A 22,548-nucleotide genomic window follows, 5' to 3' on the forward strand; every position below is an offset into this window, starting at 1 on the left:
GTTTTGTTATTTGGGGGACATGTTATGGTGCTGGAGGTGGGGCTGGAGTTATCCCTCACGCTAGAGTAAGGACTGGTTGGAGGAGGTTCAGGGAGTTGCAGTCTCTCCTGACATTGAGAGGACTCTCCCTGCATGTTAAGGGATCTTTGTATGTGTCATTCGTTAGGATTGTAATGCTGTATGGTAGTGAGACCTGGGCAGTAAAGGCAGAAGATATTTGTAGGCTCAAACATACAAAAATGACTGTGATTAGATGAATATGTAGTGCATCCTTGAATGTGAGACCTGGGAGGGTGGGCACTAGGATTATGACTGAAGAGTTGAGAAGATGGATGGGACTGAAACATATTGGTGTGATGAGGAGGAGTTGATTGAGGTGATTTGGGCATGTTGAGAGGATGGAGGATGACAGTTGGGTGTGGAAGGTGAGAAGTGTGAACGTTGGAGGTAGGGATGCGAGAGGCAGACCGTAAAAGACCTGGGATGAGGTCAGAGAGTTTGGCCTTAGGGATAAGGGACTGAATAGGGAGGCTGCCAGAGGTTGAGCAGCATGGAAAGCTGCCATTAGGTGACCAAGGCCAATCCACGCAAACCTGTTGGAGCCTTTATAAGCGATACGGACAGTGTGTACACCACATGTTTGTAATTTAAGTGACAGTGAATTCTCTTAATAAAAGTGTGTTTTAAAGAGGAGAGAGTGAAAAGAAGAATGCTTTGCAGGTCTGGGGCATACAGTATCCACTGTTAATATAGGAATGGGGAAAACAACATAATCTATAAGAATATACACAAATGTAGTATAGAATGAGAATTTATTTATTTATTTTTTTTTAATACCTTAACAGACAACAGCAAGGATGCACAAAGAAAAGAAATGTGAGAACTGGGAAGGAAAAGGGGAACTGGGGGAAGAAACGGAGAAAGGCAGGAAAAGGAGAAAAAGTAGTGATCACCAAAGAAGCAACCAGGACAAGGTCACACATGAAGAAAGTTTCTTCTTGCCAGTGTTTGACATAAAAGTTCTTTCTCTGCTGAGTTAATCTGGCCACTCAAGGCTTCAGAGAGGCACTTGACATGGACTTTAGCCATCCTGGGACTTGCAAATAAAGGGGTGTATTTTAAGAGAAGCAATTTTTGTGAGTGCTTATTTTATGTGTGCGCCTCATACATCATCCAATATATATCATATAGTGGTAGGTGTAGTATTGTTTTTTATAATATTTTTAGTGGTTTAGCACAAAGCAAATTATAGGTCCATTTCCTACAGAACTGGCATGCTGAGATAATGAAGTGGCTTCGAGGTCGACTTTCGGCATTAGCCATTGACTCTGGGACCAAGGATGAGATTGACAAGAAATTAACAAACTTCATGAGCACGTTTGGACGGGCAGTCTACCCAGTTCTCATCATATCCTATGAAACCTTTCGCCTCCATGCCCACGTCCTCCACCAGGGAACTGTTGGGCTTGTGCTCTGTGATGAGGTATATTGGAAGACATTGGGTAAGGTTACTGCAAAATGTTTTTAGGTAATGGTAGGTGGGACCAAGGTAAAATAAAATTTTTTTGTTTTTGTTTCATTTTGTTTTGTTTCATTTTTAAAGGCTCGAACATGCTTGCATAGGTCAGCCTTCATCACCTAATTATGACTCTCCATGCTGCTCAATCTCTGGCAGCTTCCCTGTTCAATCCCTTGTCCCTGAGGTGAAACTCAATGACCTCGTCCCAGGTCTTTTTCAGTCTGTCTCTCGCAACCCTACCCCTAACGTTAACGCTTCTCAGTTTCTGCACCCTGTTATCATCACCCATCCTTTCCACATGCCCAGACCATCACAGTCTACCTCTCCTCATCACCACACCAATACATTCCAATCCCATTCTATCTCTCAACTCTTGCATCATAAACTTAGGCCCCTCCCCCCAGGCCTCATACTCAGGGGCACACTTCACATCCACCTAATCATTGTCATCCACCTAATCATTGAGCCTACAAATATCCTCTTCCTTTACAGCTCGGGTCTTACTGCCATACACCATTACACTCCTAACAAATGCCACACACAAAGATCCCTTAGCACAGAGGGAGAGCCCTTTCAATATCAGGAGTGGCAACAGCTCCCTGAACTTCTTCCAACCACTTCTTACTCTAGCCACAGAGCTAGCTCTAACCCCACCTCTTTCTCACAAATAACAGAACTCTTCCACACACTCAAGAGACTCACCAGCAAGATTACTTCTTTCACATCTAACAGTCTCCATGTGCTCTCAGACACGTCACACACATGAAATTAGCATTATCTCGCAGTCTGCCTCTAATATCATTACATCTCTTATGCACCCACTTATCACAAACACAGCACAAGATGGAATTATTTCCCACACCCTTGTAGCAAGTTGCCACTCTCCCTCTTCTTTGACAGTACCACCACCAGCCCTAGATAACATCACCTTTCTTTTCTCTGCATTTACTGTCAAACCCTTGTGCCCCATACTATCTCTCCTCTTCCTAAGTCTTTCCTCCACCTCCATTTCATTCTCTGCAGTAAACACCAAATCATCAACATACAACATTTCCCACAGGAGGCCATCTCTGAAGTCACATGAGAGGGCTTCAAGTACCATGATAAACAACAGGGGGCTCAAGACTGACCCCTGATCCACACCAACATTCATGGAAAACTCATCATTCAAATCTCCAGTCACCCTTACTTGGGTGCTGGCACCGACATACATAGCGATAACCACCCTAACTAGCTACACTTCGACCCCAGGCGCTCTCATTGCCCACTGCACCACCTCTCTAGGGACTCTGTCACAGACCTTCTCTAAATCAACAAAAATAAAGTACTGTACAGATCTCTTTTTCTTTCCTCTATATTTTTTCTGAAGCTGTCGAACAATGAATATGGCTTTAGTATCCCTTTGCCTGGCATAAACCCAAACTGCATCTCATCAGTGCAAAAATTGGGCCACTTAATACCTTGTATATTAAGTTGTTGTTGTTTTAAAAATGACTTGGACTTAATCATGAGGGAGGAGTAAGAGTTCTCTGTTACTAAATAAATCAGCCCTTCAGTCTATGACACTTGGCTGAGTTGGGGGTAGGGATGCTTGTTAGGTTGAAGTTAATGTGCTATAGGTGACTTTCTGTTTCCCTTTATTCCTATACCCCATCCCACGGATCAACCAGGGTGGCCACAGCAAAAAAAAATCTCCAGGCCTCTCTTTCATTTGGCTCACAACTCCTCTCCTCCTTCAAGAATTGTTTCACTTTCTTTCAACACTTTGGCCATATTCTTTCAGTCTTTGATTTCTTCTTGTCTGCAGGATGACCTTTTTTTTCTTTTCTTTTCCTTTCTTTTACAGTAGGAGCCTGATATAACAGAAATCGATATAAGGAAGGCCGAAAAAGCAGAAGGTTTTTTCCCCTATTGAAGGGAAAATTTCCGTTAACCGCAGCATAATTCCATTAAGGAAATTTCATTCCCAAAACCACCAACTTACAGGATAAAGTCTAGTAAAGCAAGTGCGTCCGAGAGCCAATACCGAAAACACTCCCCTCATCAGCATGCGTGATCATTACTGTACGGTTTTGCGACTCATTCCCACCGCGTTGCCTAAGGCTCACCTGACCCAGTCTTTATGTGATCCCGGACCTATCATCATCATCATCATGCTGTACACTACTATCCTCATCTTATTCTTTATGCGTGCATATTTTATCACTAAGTCAGTGCTTTATTTATCACTGTTAACATGTACACAATAATGCAGCTCACTCGACCCAGTCTTTATGTGATTCCGGACCTATCATCATCATCATGCTGTACACTACTATCCTCATCTTATTCTTTATGCGTGCATATTTTATCACTAAGTCAGTGCTTTATTTAACACTGTTAACATGTACACAATAATGCATTTAAGTCTATCTCTCTACCTATATCTTGCCAGACACCTTAATCCCATAACGGGTGGCCACAAACAAATCGCCTCCATGTCGCCCTGTTCCCCACCATTTCATTGCCCTGCTCCCAGCTCGCACCTCCTTCTTTCATATATCTCTCCACTCCATCCCTCCATCTCATCCTTGGCCTCCCCCTCCCTCTCCCCCCTCCACCTCACTCACATACACTCTCTTCGTCAGTCTCTCACTCTCTATCCTCTCCACATGGCCAAACCACCTCCATGTATTTCTCCTAACGCTTCCTATCACATCTATATTCACACCACAATGCTCTTTCACTTCCTCATTTGTCAGTCTGTCTCTCCATGCAACACCTCATGCTCCTCTCAAATAACTCATTTCTACTGCTCTCACTCTTGACTTCTGTCCTTCCAACAAGGTCCAAGCTTCACTTCCATACATTAAAGTTGGTATCACAGTACTGTCATGTAGTAACTTTTTCACTTCCATGCTCACTTTCCTGTTTCTCATTACTGCTTTCAAGGAACCAGCTGTTAAGTGGGGGTGTTAATTATGAGTTCAGATGGCTGTGTGTAGCACTGAGAGTTAGCATAGTTTGCTAGACTTGGATGTGCTTTGTCCAGAACTCATCTTGTCAGTTGCCTTCAAGGATATAGCGGAAAGTCTCCGGAAAAGTTTCCCTTATATTAAGCCTTCGTTACAGAACTCAGTTAGTGGAAAGTTCGAGATAACAGAATGGGGTTGGCTGAATTAGTCCGTTAAATCGAGCTTCTACTGTACAGTATATTCCATCTTGCCCTCATCCTGTGTTCCATATTCAAACATCTTTGTTACAATTCTCTTAACCTTATCGCTTACATGTGCCTCCCCTCTGCTGGGTCTTCACATACTCCCATTTATTCACTTACATTTTCAGGCATATCCATTATTCTCTTATTAGGTGGTTTCTGTCTCTTAGCAACCTTCAGAAACTTGGTGGATGTTTCATATTGTTTTATAATTCAAACAGTATATAAGAGTAGTACAATTTATGCTTTCTTTGTAGTTGTTGTTGCTGTTCTGCTTGGAGAAAATTGTAAATTATATCATTGCCATGCTTATACCAGAAGCAAAGGTTGTTGTTTCTCAACCCTGGTCCATCTGCTCAGGCAGGCCTGTCAACTGCTGGTAAACAACTGCCCATATTAGGTTGTCCCATGGGTTTCCTACACTCCAGATATTGCATCTGCCTCAGTGTGGCATGTGCTGTGTGTTGTTCCATTATGTGCATTGCTTACTAGTACAGCACAAGTTGTCTGCAATTCCACCCAACCTATTTCTATGCTGGTAGCTGAGGAGGGCTGGGTGATGTCCTGATCTAAGCCTAGCTAGATGAGCTTAGTATAAAAGAGTACAAAAGAAAGCAAACAGCAACAAACCTATTGGTCCTTGCAGTGCTGTTTGTTACAAAGAAAACTGTGCCTGTGATATCTATGAGCTGAAGATAAGGTCAGCATAATAAGAAGGCCTGCTCCGCCCACCAAAACCTTCAGCTGATACTGGCAAGCAAAAGTAAGAAGGACCACCACAGCCTAGAAAAACTATCACAGAAATTTCATTAGAAAGACTGAAAAGGGAAAAAAAAAAATCCTATACTAACTGTAAGGGAAAATTAACAATATCTGAAAATCTATCTATTAATCTGTGGCCCGACGCCCTAATCCTACAAAGGGTGGCTGCAGACAAAACGCCTCCAAGTCACTTTGTCACTCACCATTTGACTGCCCTCCCCCCAGCTCACTCCCCCCTCCCTCATATACCTCTCAACTCCATCCCTCCACCTCATCCTTGGTCTTCCCCTCCCTCTCCCTCCCTCTGCTCCACCCACATACACCCTCTTAGTCAGTCTTTCATTCTCCATTCTCTCCTCATGTCCAAACCACTTCATTGTATTTCTCCTAATTCTCTCAACCACATCCACATCCACCCCACAACGTTCCTTCATTTCTTCATTCGTCAGCCTGTCCCTCCATGTCACTCCACATGCTCCTCTCAGGTAACTCATTTCCATTGCTCTCAGTCTTGACATATTCCCCTCTAGCAAGGTCCATGCCTCACTTCCATACGTCAGGGTAGGGATCAGAGTACTATCATGCAGTGACTTCTTAACTTCCATACTCACGTCCTTATTTCTCATCACTCCTTTTAGTTAACCAACAACCTGAAAACTGCTGCTGTATTCTTTACAGTATGTAAGAGAGGAAATACCAGTCAGTCAGATTAATTATTTGGCTATGAACATGTTTAACTGAAGATTAGAGGCCAGATACTCATCTAATCGATTTTTTAAATGTTATTGCTGTACTGTACTACAGTACTGTATGGTCTACCACATTTCTAGGCAGTTTATTCCATAATAATAATAATAATAATAATCTGGCCTTTTGTTTCTCAAAAGCGCCAGTTCTTCCTTTTGGGAATTCACTAGCGCTCGTTATTTTTACAGTTACAAGAATTGTGACATTTCTTGTATATAATACAAGCTACATCATATATACATGAAAGTGGCAAAAATTAAACCCTATAATCATCTGTCATAATACCTCTCTCCAGATCGTAGCATTTTGAAAAAAGAAAGGCTTTCAGCTGTCTCTTAAAGGATTCAACAGTAGAGAGTTGTCTTATGGACAATGGCAATCTGTTATATAATCTAGGGGCTCTATATGCAAAAGAACGATCAGAGAAAGATGACTGGTGAATGGCTCCTGGCTCATCAAGACGCAAGGAATCATCTTCACTGCGTAACATCACACCTGAGCGTGTCGATGGGAGTTTTAACAATTCAGCAAGATACTTCGGTTCACCAAACTTAAGAACCTTGAATGTAATAAGACACAGTTTAAATTCAATTCTAGCCTTTACTGGTAACCAATGCAACTCAATCAGAAACGGGGTAGTTGAGGTTCTCGGGGGGAGACCAAAGATAAGCCGTGCCGCCCTGTTCAACACAGACTGAACTTTTGTTAGTATATTATTTGGAAGACCAACCCACAGTGAATTACAATAATCAACACGAGACAAGACCACTGCATGGACCAATGTTAGGAGGCACTGTCTATTCAGGAATCTTCTCACAGAATACAGATTTCTGATATGCAAGTTACACCCTCTTACAACCTGATTACAGTAATGTGTTCTTTGTAATTTAACTTAGAATTAAAATAAACACCCAAATTTCGAACAGAACTGACTGGATGCAGCTGTGACACGCCAATGTTCAAAGCCAGGGCATTGTCAGTGTCATCACCCCATCTGTTTCCTCTGATGATGATGATCTCAGTTTTACCATCATTCAGCTTAAGTTTCCTCTTAGCCATCCAAATCTTAATATCAGACATTAGAGATTCAAACTTTATCTTAGTATCGTTGATATCTGACATCTTAACATAGAGCTGGGTGTCATCAGCATAAAAATGATAGGACACATCATGAGCATCAAGTAAAAAACTACTTGTGTAGATAGTAAATAGAATTGGACCCAAAACTGATCCTTGAGGGACTCCAAATAGAAGAGGAGCAGAATCAGAGCTAGCGTAATCAACAACCACTCTCTGAGATCTGTCCGACAGATATGACTTAAGGAGCAAAAGGGCACTATCACGAACGCCATAAAAATACAGATCATCCAACAATAGTTTATGATCTACTGTATCAAAAGCTGCAGACAGATCCAAAAGAACTAGGAGAGAGGACATCCCACTACAAGTGTTTGCCACCAAGTCGCTCTGAATCCTTATTAGTGCAGTTTCAGTCGAATGGTATTTTCTGTATGCTGATTGAACAACATGAACAACTCTGTTGTGTTCCAGTAGTGGTAAGAGTTGGTCAAGTATGGCCCGCTCAATAATCTTGGATAAAAAAGACAGGTTAGAGACAGGACGATAATTTGTCATGCTCTCGACATCAAGGCCAGGTTTCTTAATTAGCGGCCTAAGCAAAGCACGTTTCTCAGACCGCACAAAATTACTTTCTAAGAAGCATCTGTTTATTATGTTGCAGATAAAGTCTGCAGCATGCTCATACACATCAGGCAGTTGTGACATGTTACATGGATCGAGTGAGCAAAATGTTTTATTAAGTTCTCTGATGTAACATTTGACTTTGTTTACATCCAGTGGATGAAATGTTGAAAGCAAATGATCCCCGGTGCACTGTGGCTGGAAGTCAACTGAGTACACTTCACTAGGAGAACTGCTGTCTAAATCACTTCTTATGCGAGATATCTTACTTGTAAAAAATGAAGCAAAATCAGAAGCCAATTGGGCATCAGATAAAGAAGTTGGTTTAACAATTACATTCCTCCGACCAACCAAATTGTTCACAACTGCAGACAATTTTTTTTTTATCACCACCACATGAATCAACTTTATTTTGATAATACCTAGCCTTTTGGGCTTTTACAGTGTGAACGACTGCTCTTCTCGCAAAAACATAACGCAAATGAGTTACTTCGGTCCGCTGCAAGCGCCACTCACGTTCTGCCCTTCTACGTTGTCTACGCAAAGAATTAATGGATGGACCATACCACGGAGAATTATCACGTACAGTGATTGTTTTTACTACCTCAGGACAATAATGGTCAAAAATTGACCTGAGCTCGTTGTTGTAAATATCAACCAATTCACCAGAAGAAAGACTTGAAGAATCGATGGAGTTTAAACGTTGATCAATTTCAAAACACATCAACTGGCGGTCAACATTGTTGTAATTTCTGAACCTGATGACCTTTTTATATGAAGGGGATTTCGGGACATCAAAACTAAGAGTGATCAGAGCATGATCAGAGATGAGGGGGTCAAATGAGTCAACCTCCACATCTGATACGTGCCTGCAACCAACAGGGTACAAGATCAAGTCAAGGACATGTCCTGAGACATGAGTTGGATTACTCACATGATTGAAAAAATTGTTCTGGGTGATCAACTCAAGGAATTCTGAAGAAAATGGTTTTGACTCTGGACTGTCAACCCAATAATTGAAATCACCACAAACAAGAAGTCCTCCAGGTTTAAGAGAAAACCCTTCAAGAAACTGCCCAAACTCCTCCATAAAACCTTGATCTCTGCCCGGATGACCTGGTTGATAGACATTTGCAATTCTAATGGTATTCTGATGGAAATTTATTGATACTTCCATAAATTCAAATGATGATGGGGTCAGGTCTGAGTCAATGAGAGAAACGTTTGCAAGTGCTGCAGAGTAGATGAGTGCTACGCCTCCTCCTGGATAGTCAGCAGCAGGCCTGGGAATACTAATAATAGAATGTGTCTTAGGCAAGGCATTACGAATAATATCGATATCAGACTCATACAACCAGGTTTCAGTCAAGCACAATATGTCAAGCTCGTGCTGATTTAGGGTTTCATTAATATAGTCTGTCTTATTACGGATGGAACGAATATTTAAAAGACCCATCCTTAACTGGTTCAAGAGGGACGTAGTCAGTTTTTTGAATGGTCAAAATTGGTGTTTTCAATCAATCTATTCCTATGAGAAATCATAATTGGACATTCTCTACTTGAAGCAAAATGGGCAACCACCTGTGACTTTGAATTAGCATCTTGATGTCTTAAAGAGGAGCAGTTGATGCATTTGGGAGAATTTCTGTTACTACAGTCCTTAGATTTATGGGCTCCAGCACAAAAGACACATTTAGGTTCATCACTTTTCCTAGAACATCTCTCAAATGTATGACCAAAGCCTTGGCAGTGATGACACTGTGTAACCCAGAATCTATCGAAAGCGCAGCATCTTGTAAGATCCACATAGATGTAATTGCCCTGTTCTACAATGGAGGATCTCACCTCTGGCGACATCTTCAAGACAGCAGTTTTGGTGTCATTCCTTGTCCTTGTGAAGAGAAGGTTGAGGGTACAACCTCGATCAATGAGCATCTTAATTTTATTGTTTTTTCTCAGAATATTTGGGATGATGTCAGAGTCATCCAAGGAAGAGGAAAGGCCTGTCACGGTCATTTTAGGCAGAATTTTCTTTGGCTCTGATATGCAAAAAGTGCCCTCAGAGCCAAAATGATCAGTCAGCACCCCAGTTGCTTCCCCCTTGGCCTCAGCTGATGGAAACTTCATTACCAGCCCACCAGCCTTGGTCTTAAGGCAGCTGTCAACCGGTACCGAGTTAAGTACGCCTCTGATGTCTTCTGGTCCCATCTGATTTGTCAGGGCACTAGCGCCACTCTCTGGTTTCACAATCAGTACATGCTGACTATGAATGGCTTTTTTCTGGCCATGAGCACTGATCTCAATCACGCCCCCAGGCAGATCCTTCCCTCCCCCCACGAGAGACCCACGAACAGCATCCGCAAATGACTTGGCCTGATCTTGTGTGACCGCCATAGGTGATGAGACCTTGGTCTCTAGTGCCTCCAGTCTATTTGATACGTCTCTGATTGCTTGAAAGATTGGCCCAATAACTTTATCTTCATACTCCTTCTTGGTACTACTTCCTCCACCAGCCAAGACCTTGTCTGCTGGTGCAACACACTGGCTACACAGCCAGCGAAAGCCCAGCTGGTGGCTCCTCTTCATGAATGGATAGTCGCCTGCATCCAAATTTTCACAAGCTATATGAATCCACTCGCTGCAGTAGGTGCACTTCAGTGCTTGTGCACTTTTTGCTACAGACCTACTGCAGCGAGGGCACTGGTGTTGTTTACTCATGATAAGGGAGAACAAAAAAAACAAAATGACAACAACAGCAAAACGTATATACAATACTACCCGGGAAAAACCCGGGTAGCGCCGCCCCCATTTGTGTCACCCTAATTTAGGAGGAAAAAAGAAAACCGAAGGAAAAAAAGCACAAAAAACAGAAATGGAAAAAAAAAACAGGGTGTCTGCGAGGTCACTACGAGCAGGTGGGGTACGACTTGACTACCCTTCTAGGAAAGGTAACCCAAACCGAGGTGCCGCAGAAGTGCTGAGATGGTATTGAAAACTTTTCCCAATTTCGAGCTTTACAGCAGCAACAAATACGTCACTTAGGCAAGACCTCATTGGTTATGATACTGCCACTGCGCAAAGCAGTGGGTAAGTGTTGGAGGGTAAGTGTTTTGCCTCGTTAGACTAAAAGCATTGGCCAATGATTTTATAAAGTTTATCTCTAGTGTAATTTGCTGGACAGTTTAGAAGCACTTGTCAGCTACCATATTGTCACCATTCATTCATCATTCATTATCATCTAATCCAGTGTTGATTTACTTAGCGTAGCACGGCCGGGCAGGCGAGAGGATAGGGTAATGGAGGGGGGATAGGGAGGGCAGTCAAGAACGGGAAGAAATGGCTAAATTGTCAACAATGGATGGGAGTACAGATGAGATTAGGAGTGCTGACTAGTGTTGGACATTGGCAGTACTGATAGATGATACAAGCCACCACTTGGAAGCCCGGGTGAATTCAAAATAACACAGAATCACAAAAGCGACGCCCCGCGGTATGATCCCTTGCTCCCAAGCGTCACGAAAGTGACGCCCCGCGGTTAAGGGGTTAATGAAATAAGTGTTGCACTCTGCACTTAAAGTCTTTGCACTCATAAATCCATTTTCTAAATATAACACACTCTAGTTTATTTGTGGTACATTGAAAGTCTATAAAATCAGTGTTGCACTCTGCACTTTAGTCTTTGCACTCAGAATTCTAATTTCTTAACGCTATGCACTGTTTTTTTCATTGCACAACACTGTAAATTCCCGTGTGGTCTAGTGGAGAAGTTCTTGCTGTTTAATCACTGTCAGAGTCTGAGAGTAGCTGATGCAGGTGGCCTAGGGGTGCGTCGCTGGGTCGTGGTGATGGAGTACCCACTGTAGACGACTGAAGAGAGGCGCAAACTCACATCGAGTGGTGACTCCACCATGCCTGATATGCTGGGCTATGGCTTGGAGGATGAGGGCCTGTCTTGGGGAGGCAATGGAGTGGAGCCAGGGCTGGGCACAGTGGGGGTCACGGGTCTGAAAAAGCTGTCAGTGGTTGGTTGACGCCAGGAATGACGATTTTCATGATTAATGACGCCCTGCCTGAAAGCACACACTTCCTCCACAAGTCCCAAGGGCCCCATTTCCCTGTCGCAGTCCGGGTGTTCCAGGTAGTCCAGAACGAACTCTACATGTTCCCAGAGTGTGCTCAGCTTGGGGATAGCTGGAGTAGTGTCACGCTGAGAGGAGTCCGCATCGTCGTCGCCGTCCTCATCGGAATCTTCAAGCTGGGTACTGACACCTGCAACTGAAGATGCGATCTCGATATCAGACATGGTCTGATACCCAGGATCTCCCTTGTCGTCATCCAACCACTCACGCACTTCATCCACATCAACATCGTCCCCATGAGCACGTAGACGTGCATGGAAGTCATCCATGTCAAAACCTAGGAAATCGTGATCCACATCCGTTCCGAGAGGCAGATGAGACCAACCATTTTCTAGAGTCTTGACAGGGACTTCCTTCCATGCACTAGCCCAGTTGTAAATGGCAGACTTGATGTTGTAGTGGTGAAGGTTTTCCAAAGTCCGCTGTCCTCCCGTGTCCCGTCCCTCCCTGCGCTCGTCCTCGTCCTCGAGAACAACCATCACCTCGTCCAGGAACTTCCGGCGGTATAGGCGCTTTGTTGCCACTATCACTCCTTGGTCCATTGGTTGGATGAGAGCAGTCATGTTAGGAGGCAGAAACATGCACCTAATGCGCCCATTCTCAGCCACCAAGTCCTTGTCGCACGGGTGAGCAGGTGCATTGTCGAGGAGAAGGAGGGCCTTTACCTGGTCGCGTGGGATTCCCAGTTTCTCCATCTGGTAATGGATGACCTCCTTGATGAAATGGTGGTGGAACCAATCTTTGAAGATCTGGGCAGTGAACCATGCCTTCAAAGAATGGTACCAAACGACAGGAAGGACATCCATCACCCCACAAAGACATCGAGGCTGCTTTGCACGGCCAACAATAATGGGCTTAAGCCAGTGCATGCCGTTAGCACTGGCACAACACAAAGTAGATATCCGTTGCTTGGAGAGCTTTCAGCCAGGTACACGCTTCTCCGTCTCCTTGGCTAGAGTGTTCGTAGGGAAAGAGCTATAGAATAAACCAGTTTTGTCAGCGTTGTAGACTTGACCGAGAGTGAGGCCCTCCCTGTCGATCAAGTGCTTCACCTTGTGCTGAAACTCCTCTACTCCATCCTAGTTGGCGTCCAAAGCTTCATCATGAGACTTAAGGATGGTAAGGCCATGTCGGAACTTGAACGCGAAGAGCCAACCCTTGGATGCCTTGAAGTCTAGGGCATCGAGAAGCCTTGCGAACTTCTCAGCAGGAGTCATCAACTTCGTGCCATGCACCAGCACACCAGCAGCACGTTGCTGTCGATACCAAATCAACGTGGAGCGGTCGACTTCATCATACTTGGGAGTAAACATCATCTTCCTCTCCACGTTGCGTTTGCTTTTCGATGAGAAGTCAGTCATGTACTGCATGAGTTTGTCGCAGGATCTCTTGATATCAAACAAAGTAGATCGGGCCAGGTTGAATTCATGAAGGATGCATGAGGTAGACCATCCCGCATCCACCTTGTCCAGTATCTCCCTCTTCTTCTCCAGAGACAAAACCACTCTCTTCCTCTTCTCAGGCAGTGGGGCCATCATCACACACACTAATAAGAGACACGAGAGCAGCAGTAGAGCCTGCAACTGGTAAGGCACCACCACAAAAGCGAGCACGTGGGCGGCCATAACCACGAGCGTGCACTCACAACAAGAGACGGGCGGTAAGTGGGGAGGATGCAGGGGTGCTCTAGCGGATGGCGGCCGAACTACGCACCAAAACATAGCTGGTCCGCGCCACACGAGCCGAGTTCAAATTACGGGCGGGAGAAAGTCGGATTTTTTTTTTATTTCTTGCAATTTTTGGCCCATATTGGGAATATTGGATCCCGGGACCAAAATATCCGGTAAGTGGGGATGTCCGGAAAGTGGGCATCCAGATAGTACGGGGATTACTGTATATATATACAGTATATATATATATATATATATATATACAGTACAATATCAAATTTCGACAGATTAGAATTCGATGAATCAAATTTCGATGCATTTTGGAGTGGTCTGCCTACCTTACTTTTCTATGCAAATTCGCGAATTTCAATGCTCTCAGGGCCAGACTCCAACCAAAACAAGCAAAGATAATATTTTTGATGCAAACCAAAATGCTAGAAGTCTATCTATCTATCTATCTATTGCCAGACGCCATTATCCCATAAGAAGTGGCCATTTGACTCTGAGTTATTTGTTTTACAGGGAGGGGCACTAACCCTCCACCAACCCACTTGTTGACACGTAGGGAGCACGAATGGTTTGGTTATATGGTTACCACCCAGCGTTGTAAATGGTTTCTTGGCTTACAGGAAACCATTTGGCTTGTCACTCAGTGTAAAGCCACCTGCTAGAAGTGAAGGAAAATTATAAGAAAAAGTTTGAACCTAACCTAATATCGTTTGTAACATGTGCTCTCAGGGCCAGACTCCAACCAAAACAAGCAAAGATAATATTTTTTATGCGAACTAAAATGCTAGAAGTGAAGGAAACTTAAAAGAAAAAGTATGAGCATAACCATATGTAGACATGCATTTCACTGCAGTTTAGTTGTATGTATTTTCTTTGTATTTTTGTCGCAATTTACCTGTTTCAAAATGGCAAGCAAGAGTGGTTCTTTGGTTAGCAGTGGTAATGTACAAGAGCAGCCTGGCACCTGTAAATCTTCAAAGGCAAAGGAGAAATGGCAATACAGGAAAGGGCAGAAATACACCAAGTATACACTTGCTGACAGAATGGCAATACAATGCTGAACTACAGTTACTTAACCACAATTAGTAGTTCATAAAGTTTAGAGGGGGTGTGGGCAAAAAAATCATGATTTTAGGTAGTTAGGTTCGGAGGCCCCGGACCCAAACTAACTTTTCCCATAAGAAGTTCAGTTTAAATTTCGATGCGGTTTTTTGGTACATATCCCCATCTAAATTTGAGATTTTACTGTGTGTGTGTGTGTGTATGTATATATATATATATATATATATATATATATATATATATATATACATATATATATACAGTATATATATAAATATATATATATACAGTATATATATATACGATCAGTGAAGTTAAGCAACGTTGGGTCTGGTTAGTATTTGGATGGGTGACCGCCTGGGAACACCAGATGCTGTTGGCATCCCTACGTGTCAAGTGGGGTTGGTGGAGGATTAGTGCCCCTCCCCGTAAAACAATTAACTCTAAGCCCTTGGCCACCCTGTCTGGGATACATGGCGTCTGGCAATGAATGAATGAATATATATATATAATATATATATATATTTTTAAATGTATATGTATATATATATATATATATATAATATATATATATATATATATATATATATATATATATATATATATATATATATATATATATATATATATATATATATATATATATATATATATATATATATATATATATACATATATATATATATATATATATATATATATATATATATATATATATATATATATATATATATATATATACATATATATATATATATATATATATATATATATATACATATATATATATATATATATATATATATATATATATATATATATATATATATATACATATATGCAGGTTTAGAGTCAGGGAGCTGCTGGCTCATGTGTTACTCTTTGTTTGTACTTTCCAGTTTTTCATGTTCTGCTGTTATCGAAAAAACTATTTATAAATTTTAAAGGACCCAGAGGGTTAAGCAGGGGGCCTGGCCCCAGTGGGCCCCACCCTGAGTGCATCCCTGGTCACACACCTGGGATTCTAGATCCTCTGATCTCCCCACACTCTGTGTCACTCATGAGGTCTCAGTGATTTCTGTTCTTATCTTACAAGACTCTAGTGTGTTTTGAGATTGGTGCAAAGGGCGATATTTCAATCCAAGCACAGCATTTTCTATTTGTGGTTGTGAGTTGAAAATCTTTGGATTTCTTTCATATGATTCCTGCACTCAGGAGTCCTGATCCAGTTACAGTACTTCCTTACCTTTTTCTGTCCGAGATATATATTCTTAAGTCCTCCATAGACAGGGAGTGGCAGCACTAGTGTGAGTGTTCCTTTTAATGATAGAAATATGGATTTCTGGCATGTCAATAATACAGTGTGGAAGAAGAGGTTAGAGTCTGTTCAGGGAAAGACTGATCTGTATGAGGTCATAGTGGCGCAGACACTGTTTATATTTTAGTTATTGGCCTTAAAATACTACGTGTGCAAGTACTAAAAGTAAAGTGCTTTACTGTTAAATAGCAGGCAGATATATTATTTTCCAATGTTCATAACTTGTGTTCTTTCTTTAATGGAAGCAGTATGGTAGGAAAGTAAGAACTTATTCAAAAACTAAACTCATTTGTCTGCAAATTAATACGAAGAATACCTCTGTAGCTTGTGTCATCTCTATGTGGCCATGAGATAAAGCTTAATAGCTTGTGGCCACAAAAATATCAAGAAGAGACTTGACAGAGGCAGTGCAGGCCACTCTCTCTGATCAGTGCCCCAGCCAAGACTGCCATATGTAACAGAATGTAAGAAAAGAAAAGAATAGAGGAAAATTATGTATGTCATGTGATGACCCCGGGGCTACAAGGGTTAACGATCATGTAATGGGAAAGTTAAACAGAGTAAGTGAAAGTGATCTTGAAGATGTGGTCTGAAGGAAAGACTGACCAGGGTATATTAATATGATATTGCTCTGTGAAGAGTATTAGTGTAAAAAATAAACAAAATTGCAACTTGGCAGTTGAGGGAGAAGACAGGTAGATGTGAGATAGATATTGCATCACAAAGACCAGAACATCAAGAACAGTGAGAGGATTGTACTGTATAAAGCAAAACAAGTTTGGATGGAATAATTTATGAGAGAATGGCTAACAGGCAATAATCTGTGACAAATGGTGAAGCAGTTGGGGTACATTGCAGAGAATTGACTGGGACCTGATCATAGATATTTTATATTTGTTTTTCCATAGACTATTATGTACAGCAGTTGTGGTAGAGACTATATATGACTGACAATGTTTTGTCTGATGTTTGGGCACCATCATATTGAAGCAAATATATTTTTTACTAATGACAAAGAATTTACTGAATCTCCCTTTAAATCGTTTTAACTCCCCAGGGTCACCGACTGAAGAATTGTGAGAACCAAACATACAGAGCACTGGCAGGATTGCAGACCACCAGACGTGTCCTGCTGTCAGGCACACCCATCCAGAATGACCTTCTTGAATACTTTTCCCTTGTACATTTTGTCAATACTGGCATCCTTGGAAATGCAGCAGATTTCAGGCGCAGGTACATTAGTGTTATTAGTTTTTCTTTTTTCTTCATCATTTTGTTTTGTTTATAAAGGCTCCTGCATGCTTGCTTGCATCATCCTTGGTCACCTAATGGTGGCTTCCTATGGTGCATGATCTCTAACAGCTTCCCTGTTTAGTCCCTCATCCCTGAAGTCACACTGTATGACCTCACTCCAAATCTTTTTTTGGCCTGTCTATCACAGCTCTACCCTCAGCATTCACACCTTCCACCCTTTGCACTCATTTGTCATCCTCAGTCACCTCCACATGCTCAAATCATCCCAGTCCACACCTTCTCATCACAACACTAACACATTCAAGTCTCAGCCTTCCTCTCAACTCGTCATGCACAATCCTAACTCCCCAGGCCTCCCATTCAAGGATGCACTACTTATTATTCTCCTCTTTGTACATTTGAGCACATGAATGTTCCCCTTCACTGTCAAAGTCTCAGTATTGTACAGTGTTACATTCCTAACACATGCTGCATCCAAGGACTCCGTAGCACAGAGGGCCTTATCAGTGTCAGAAGCAACAGCTCCTAAAACTTCTTCCAACCTCTGGTTACCCATGCAGTCAAACTAGTTCCAGCCCCACCTTCAGTACAAATCATGTCCCCGCCAAAACAAAACTCTTCCATACACTCAAGGCATTCTCCAGTCAAGTTAATCCTTTCCCTTCTCTCTGCTTCTGTATGCTCTTCAATACATATCACAAACTCAAAATCAGCATTGTTTTGTAGCCTAACAGTAATACATGTACCGCTATAACACTTGTGCATCCATTTATCACAAACACTGCACAAACTAGTGTTATTTACCACACCATTGTGACACTGCAACACCCTACAGACCATGCAGAACAAGGTCCTAAAAATAATCATAGGCTGCACAGCTACTTCACCTACAAACCACCACACCAGGAAACCAAAATCCACAAAAGTCATGGATCATTTAGACATGAGAGGCACACAAATTCTTGCCACAGCCTCCACAAACCCACACCTTCCACTACACTACATAGCAGCACATCCACACACACCAAGGAACATCAAAACAACACCGGGCACACAATATCTAACACAAATACTGTCATCTCTCCTCCCTTGCCCACTTCAAACCAGCCTCCAGAAACATATCCATGCACAAATCACTCGCCACTCCATTCAGTCATGCAAAAGCAACACACAGCTGCATGCACGGCCTCCTGATATCCAGACTTCTGAATCCTACCTCCCTCATGAGGACAGGGTTCCCCTGGCCAGGCTGAGATGTGGGCAACATCCAGCCCTCCTGAGTTATCAGATGAGGCTGGATGACCCCATTTCTGACACCTGTCCAGGATGCAACACAGCACCCCATACTATTAAGTGCATGGTGGTAGACTGCATTGCACACAACTGCCTGCGCCAGCAACACAACATACATTCCTTGAGCGCTTTGTGAGAAAGCCCAGTCTCAGCCGTGGCCTTCCTTAGGGACTTGGGGCTGTTTGGCCAGACTGCCTAGGGAACAACTACCACTACTACTGTTACTACTACTACTGCACATGACCATACTCATTTTGCTATGACTACTGCCACCTGCCCCAGATATCATCACTTTTGTTTATCCATATTTGCTCGCAAACCTTTGTGACCAGTTCCCACTCTCCACATCCTAAATCTATCCTCCACTACCCTCACATTCTCCATGATCAGCACCAGGCCATCAGCATACAACACCTCTTATAAAAAACGGTGAGGGACCGAAAATTAATCCATGATTTACTTCAGTGTTCATGGAAGTTTCGTCACTCAACCCCTGTTCACTCTCACCATGGTGCTAGCACCCTTGTACATTGCTATATCCACTCTAATCAACCATTCCTCAGTCCGAGGCTTTCTTATTACACAGTTAACCATCTCCCTGTCAGAAGCCTTCTCTAGATCAACAAAAACAGAGTGTAATTCTCTTCCTTCATGTATATTTTTCCTGAAGCTGTTGGAAACTGAATACTGCATCAGTGGTCCCCTTGCCTGGCATCAACCCAAACTGCATCTTATCATAATTTACTTTCTCCCATATTGTACGTTCTGGGACTATCTCCAATACCTTCATTATCTGGACCAAAAGCAGTATGCCTATATAATTTCCTCTTTCCAGGGCATCACCCTTCCCCTTACATATATTTACAGTCATGCTTTTCAACCAGTCATCTGGAACAACATACAGTAAACCCTCGATAAAACGAACTAATTTGGGGGGAGAGGTGGGTCGCTGTATCCGATAATTCGCTATATCTGAGAGTCGGTATTATCCGAGTGATTATCAAACCTAGGTCACTATATCCAGGGAGTTGTTTGGACTTGTGTGCTCACCCACAACCTAAACTTACACTGTGAAGTTTTACATGAAGTTGTTCATGTAAATACAATACTGAATGAAATTGTACATATACTGGTAAATACAATACCAGTATTTAGAATACAGTATAATGTAATACTGTTACAGTATACTTACTGTGCCAGGAAGGGATGCTGTTGTCACCGTGGGCTGATTCATGAACTTTCCTTGCATTTAGCAACCATTGTTTGCAAAATCCGAGGGAAGTTTAGTTGCGATTTGGCCGTTCGCTATATCCAATATTCGCAATACCGGGGTTCGTTATATTGAGGGTTTACTGTACTCATATTTAAGACTAGCAGGGATACTTAACGTTGCCCAGGCCAAAAAAGGCGAACACTCTAATCCTGTTTGTTCTAGTTCAATCTTTCTTTCTATTCCAGAGAGACCATGTACAGTCATCCCTTAACATCCATGGGGGTTAGGCAACAGAGACACCCACGAATGTTAAAAATCTGCGGATATCTGCTGCCCCCCCCTTAAAAAAACCTCTGGACTCTCCATTCCTTATATAACTAAAGAAAAACCTTATGTGCATGTTTACAACCACTTTATTTAATACAAGAACACTAAACAACTACTTTATTTAATACATGAACACTAAAAGTTAAAAATGAATGGTGTACTCCTGCATGGCCTCTTCTGACTTTTTTTTTTTTTTTATGTGAGGAAGAAGGAACCAAAGGCAACGAGCCTGCAAAACTATTCCTTCCAAGAGAAAAACAAAATATTAGAGAGAGCCAAATTCAAAATCCGATCATTTCCAGATGCCTGGACACACTGCGTTTGAAAAACTGGAGATCATAGGGAGTAGGAAATACAGACAGAGGGAGACAGTTCCAGAGTTGACCTGTTGCATAAATGAAGGACTGGGAGTAACGGTTAACTCTTGCATTAGAGAGTTGGACAGAAAAGGGATGAGAGTTTGCCGCTAGACGGGTGCTACGCGCCCGTCGTAGGGGTGGAGGAATGCATGCAGACAGTTCAGAGGAGCAGTGACCATTGAAGTAGCGATAGAAAAGAGATAAAGATGCGACAGTGCGGTTAAGAGACAAAGGTTGAAGGGAGTCAGTAAGAGGAGGAGAGTTAATGAGGCGAAAAGCCTTTGACTCCACCCTATTGAGAAGAGCTGTATGTGGGGAGCCTCCCCACACATGAGAGTTGTACTCTACACAGGGGCGGATAAAACCCCTGTATAGAGTCAACAATTGTGCAGGGGTAAAGAAGGAACGGAGTCGGCTTAGCACACCCAATCTCTTGGAAGCAGATTTTACAAGATATGTAATATGATCTTTCCAAGACAAGTCCCGAGTAAATGAAACCCCAAGCATGTTCAAGGATGATGCAGGATTAAGCTGAATATTATCAAACATTAGTGGGTATACCTGTGGAAGATTTTGTTGGGTTGATAGGTGCAAAAACTGAGTCTTTGATGCATTAAAAACAACAAGATTATTGTTACCCCAGTTAGAAATATGAGCCAAGTCAGACATTAGGTGTGCCATAGCCTCATCTCTTGTTTGTTGAAGTAACTGCTGAGATGGACGTTGTGGGAATCGAATGGAAAGGTGAAGAGTGGAGTCATCAGTGTATCAGTGGATAGGGTTAGATGTACAGATTAGAAGGTCATTGATGAATAAAAGGAAGAGAGTTGGTGATAGGACAGAGCCCTGAGGAACACCACTGTTAATAGATCTAGGAGAAGAACGATGGCCGTCTACAACAGCAGCTATAGAACGACCAGAAAGGAAGCTAGAGATGAAGGCACAGATAGAAGGATAGAAACCGTAAGAGGGCAGTTTGGAAATTAAAGATTTATGCCAGACTCGATCAAAAGCCTTTGAGATGTCAAGTGCAATGACAAAGCTTTCGCCAAAGTCCCGAAAGGAGGATGACCAGGAGTCTGAAAGGTAGGTGAGAAGATCGCCGGTGGAGCGTCCCTGATGGAACCCATACTGACAATCAGAAAGAAGATTGTCATAGGAATGATGCTTTAAAATTTTTCTATTAAGAACAGACTCGAAAACTTTTGAGATACAGGATGTTAAAGCAATTGGACAATAGTTAGAGGGCTGGGAATGGTCACCCTTCTTTGGGACTTGCTGAATGAGAGCAAACTTCCAGCAGGAAGGAAAGGTACAAGTTGACAGACAAAGGCGAAAGAGTTTGCCTAGGCAGGGTGTAAGCACAGAAGCACAGTTCTTGAGAACAACAGGAGGGACTCCATCAGGCCCATATGCCTTATTAGTATTGAGGCCTGTGACAGCAGAAAATACATCAGCTGAAGAAATTTTAATGTCAGTCAGGAAGAAGTCAGAGGGGGGAAGTGATGGAGGAACAGCACCGGAATCGTCTAAGGTGGAATTGGAGGAGAAAGTCTGAGCGAAAAAGCTTGATCGACGAGCTTAGTACTTTAGGGACTAAAGGCATCCGGCTGTAGATAAATAGATAGACGTGGTACTGAAGAAGCGAGTAATGAAGAAAATTACTTATGTTCCGAGGAGGAAAGTATGAAAGCTGAAAAACCAAGTTGCAAGGGATTCCTTCCATAATGAGATGATTAGAGTAGTGGCTGAGCATGAGGCTGTTGACAGATGAAAATGAGCAGTACAGAGCTCTAAGGAACATTCTTTTGAGAGTTCCTGGTTCAGTGTGTGGCTGGACAAGGGGCCCACCAAGACATAAGGTAACATAGTGGTGGAATGAGAGAGCAGAAATCAGAGTTAAAGAAAAAATATGGCTGTTTATGGAATGGAAAAAGAGATGGAAACAGAAAGGAAGACTTGACAGCTAAATGCAGAGT

At 42.4% G+C, this 22,548-nt stretch overlaps 1 protein-coding gene across 1 annotated transcript in view; it reads left to right on the top strand.

Moving 5' to 3' along the window:
* okr (DNA repair and recombination protein RAD54-like okr) overlaps window positions 1-22,548 on the top strand; it is a 152,559-nt gene that overhangs the window by 69,086 nt on the left and 60,925 nt on the right. The window contains exons 5-6 of the mRNA XM_080272769.1: window positions 1,268-1,483; window positions 17,181-17,356. Of these exons, the coding sequence (XP_080128895.1) occupies window positions 1,268-1,483; window positions 17,181-17,356 (392 nt within the window). The remainder of the gene's footprint in view (window positions 1-1,267; window positions 1,484-17,180; window positions 17,357-22,548) is intronic.

Source organism: Coenobita brevimanus, chromosome 51 (assembly GCF_032717465.1).
Source record: "Coenobita brevimanus isolate Jiangsu-jjx chromosome 51, ASM3271746v2, whole genome shotgun sequence".
Taxonomy (NCBI): domain Eukaryota; kingdom Metazoa; phylum Arthropoda; class Malacostraca; order Decapoda; family Coenobitidae; genus Coenobita; species Coenobita brevimanus.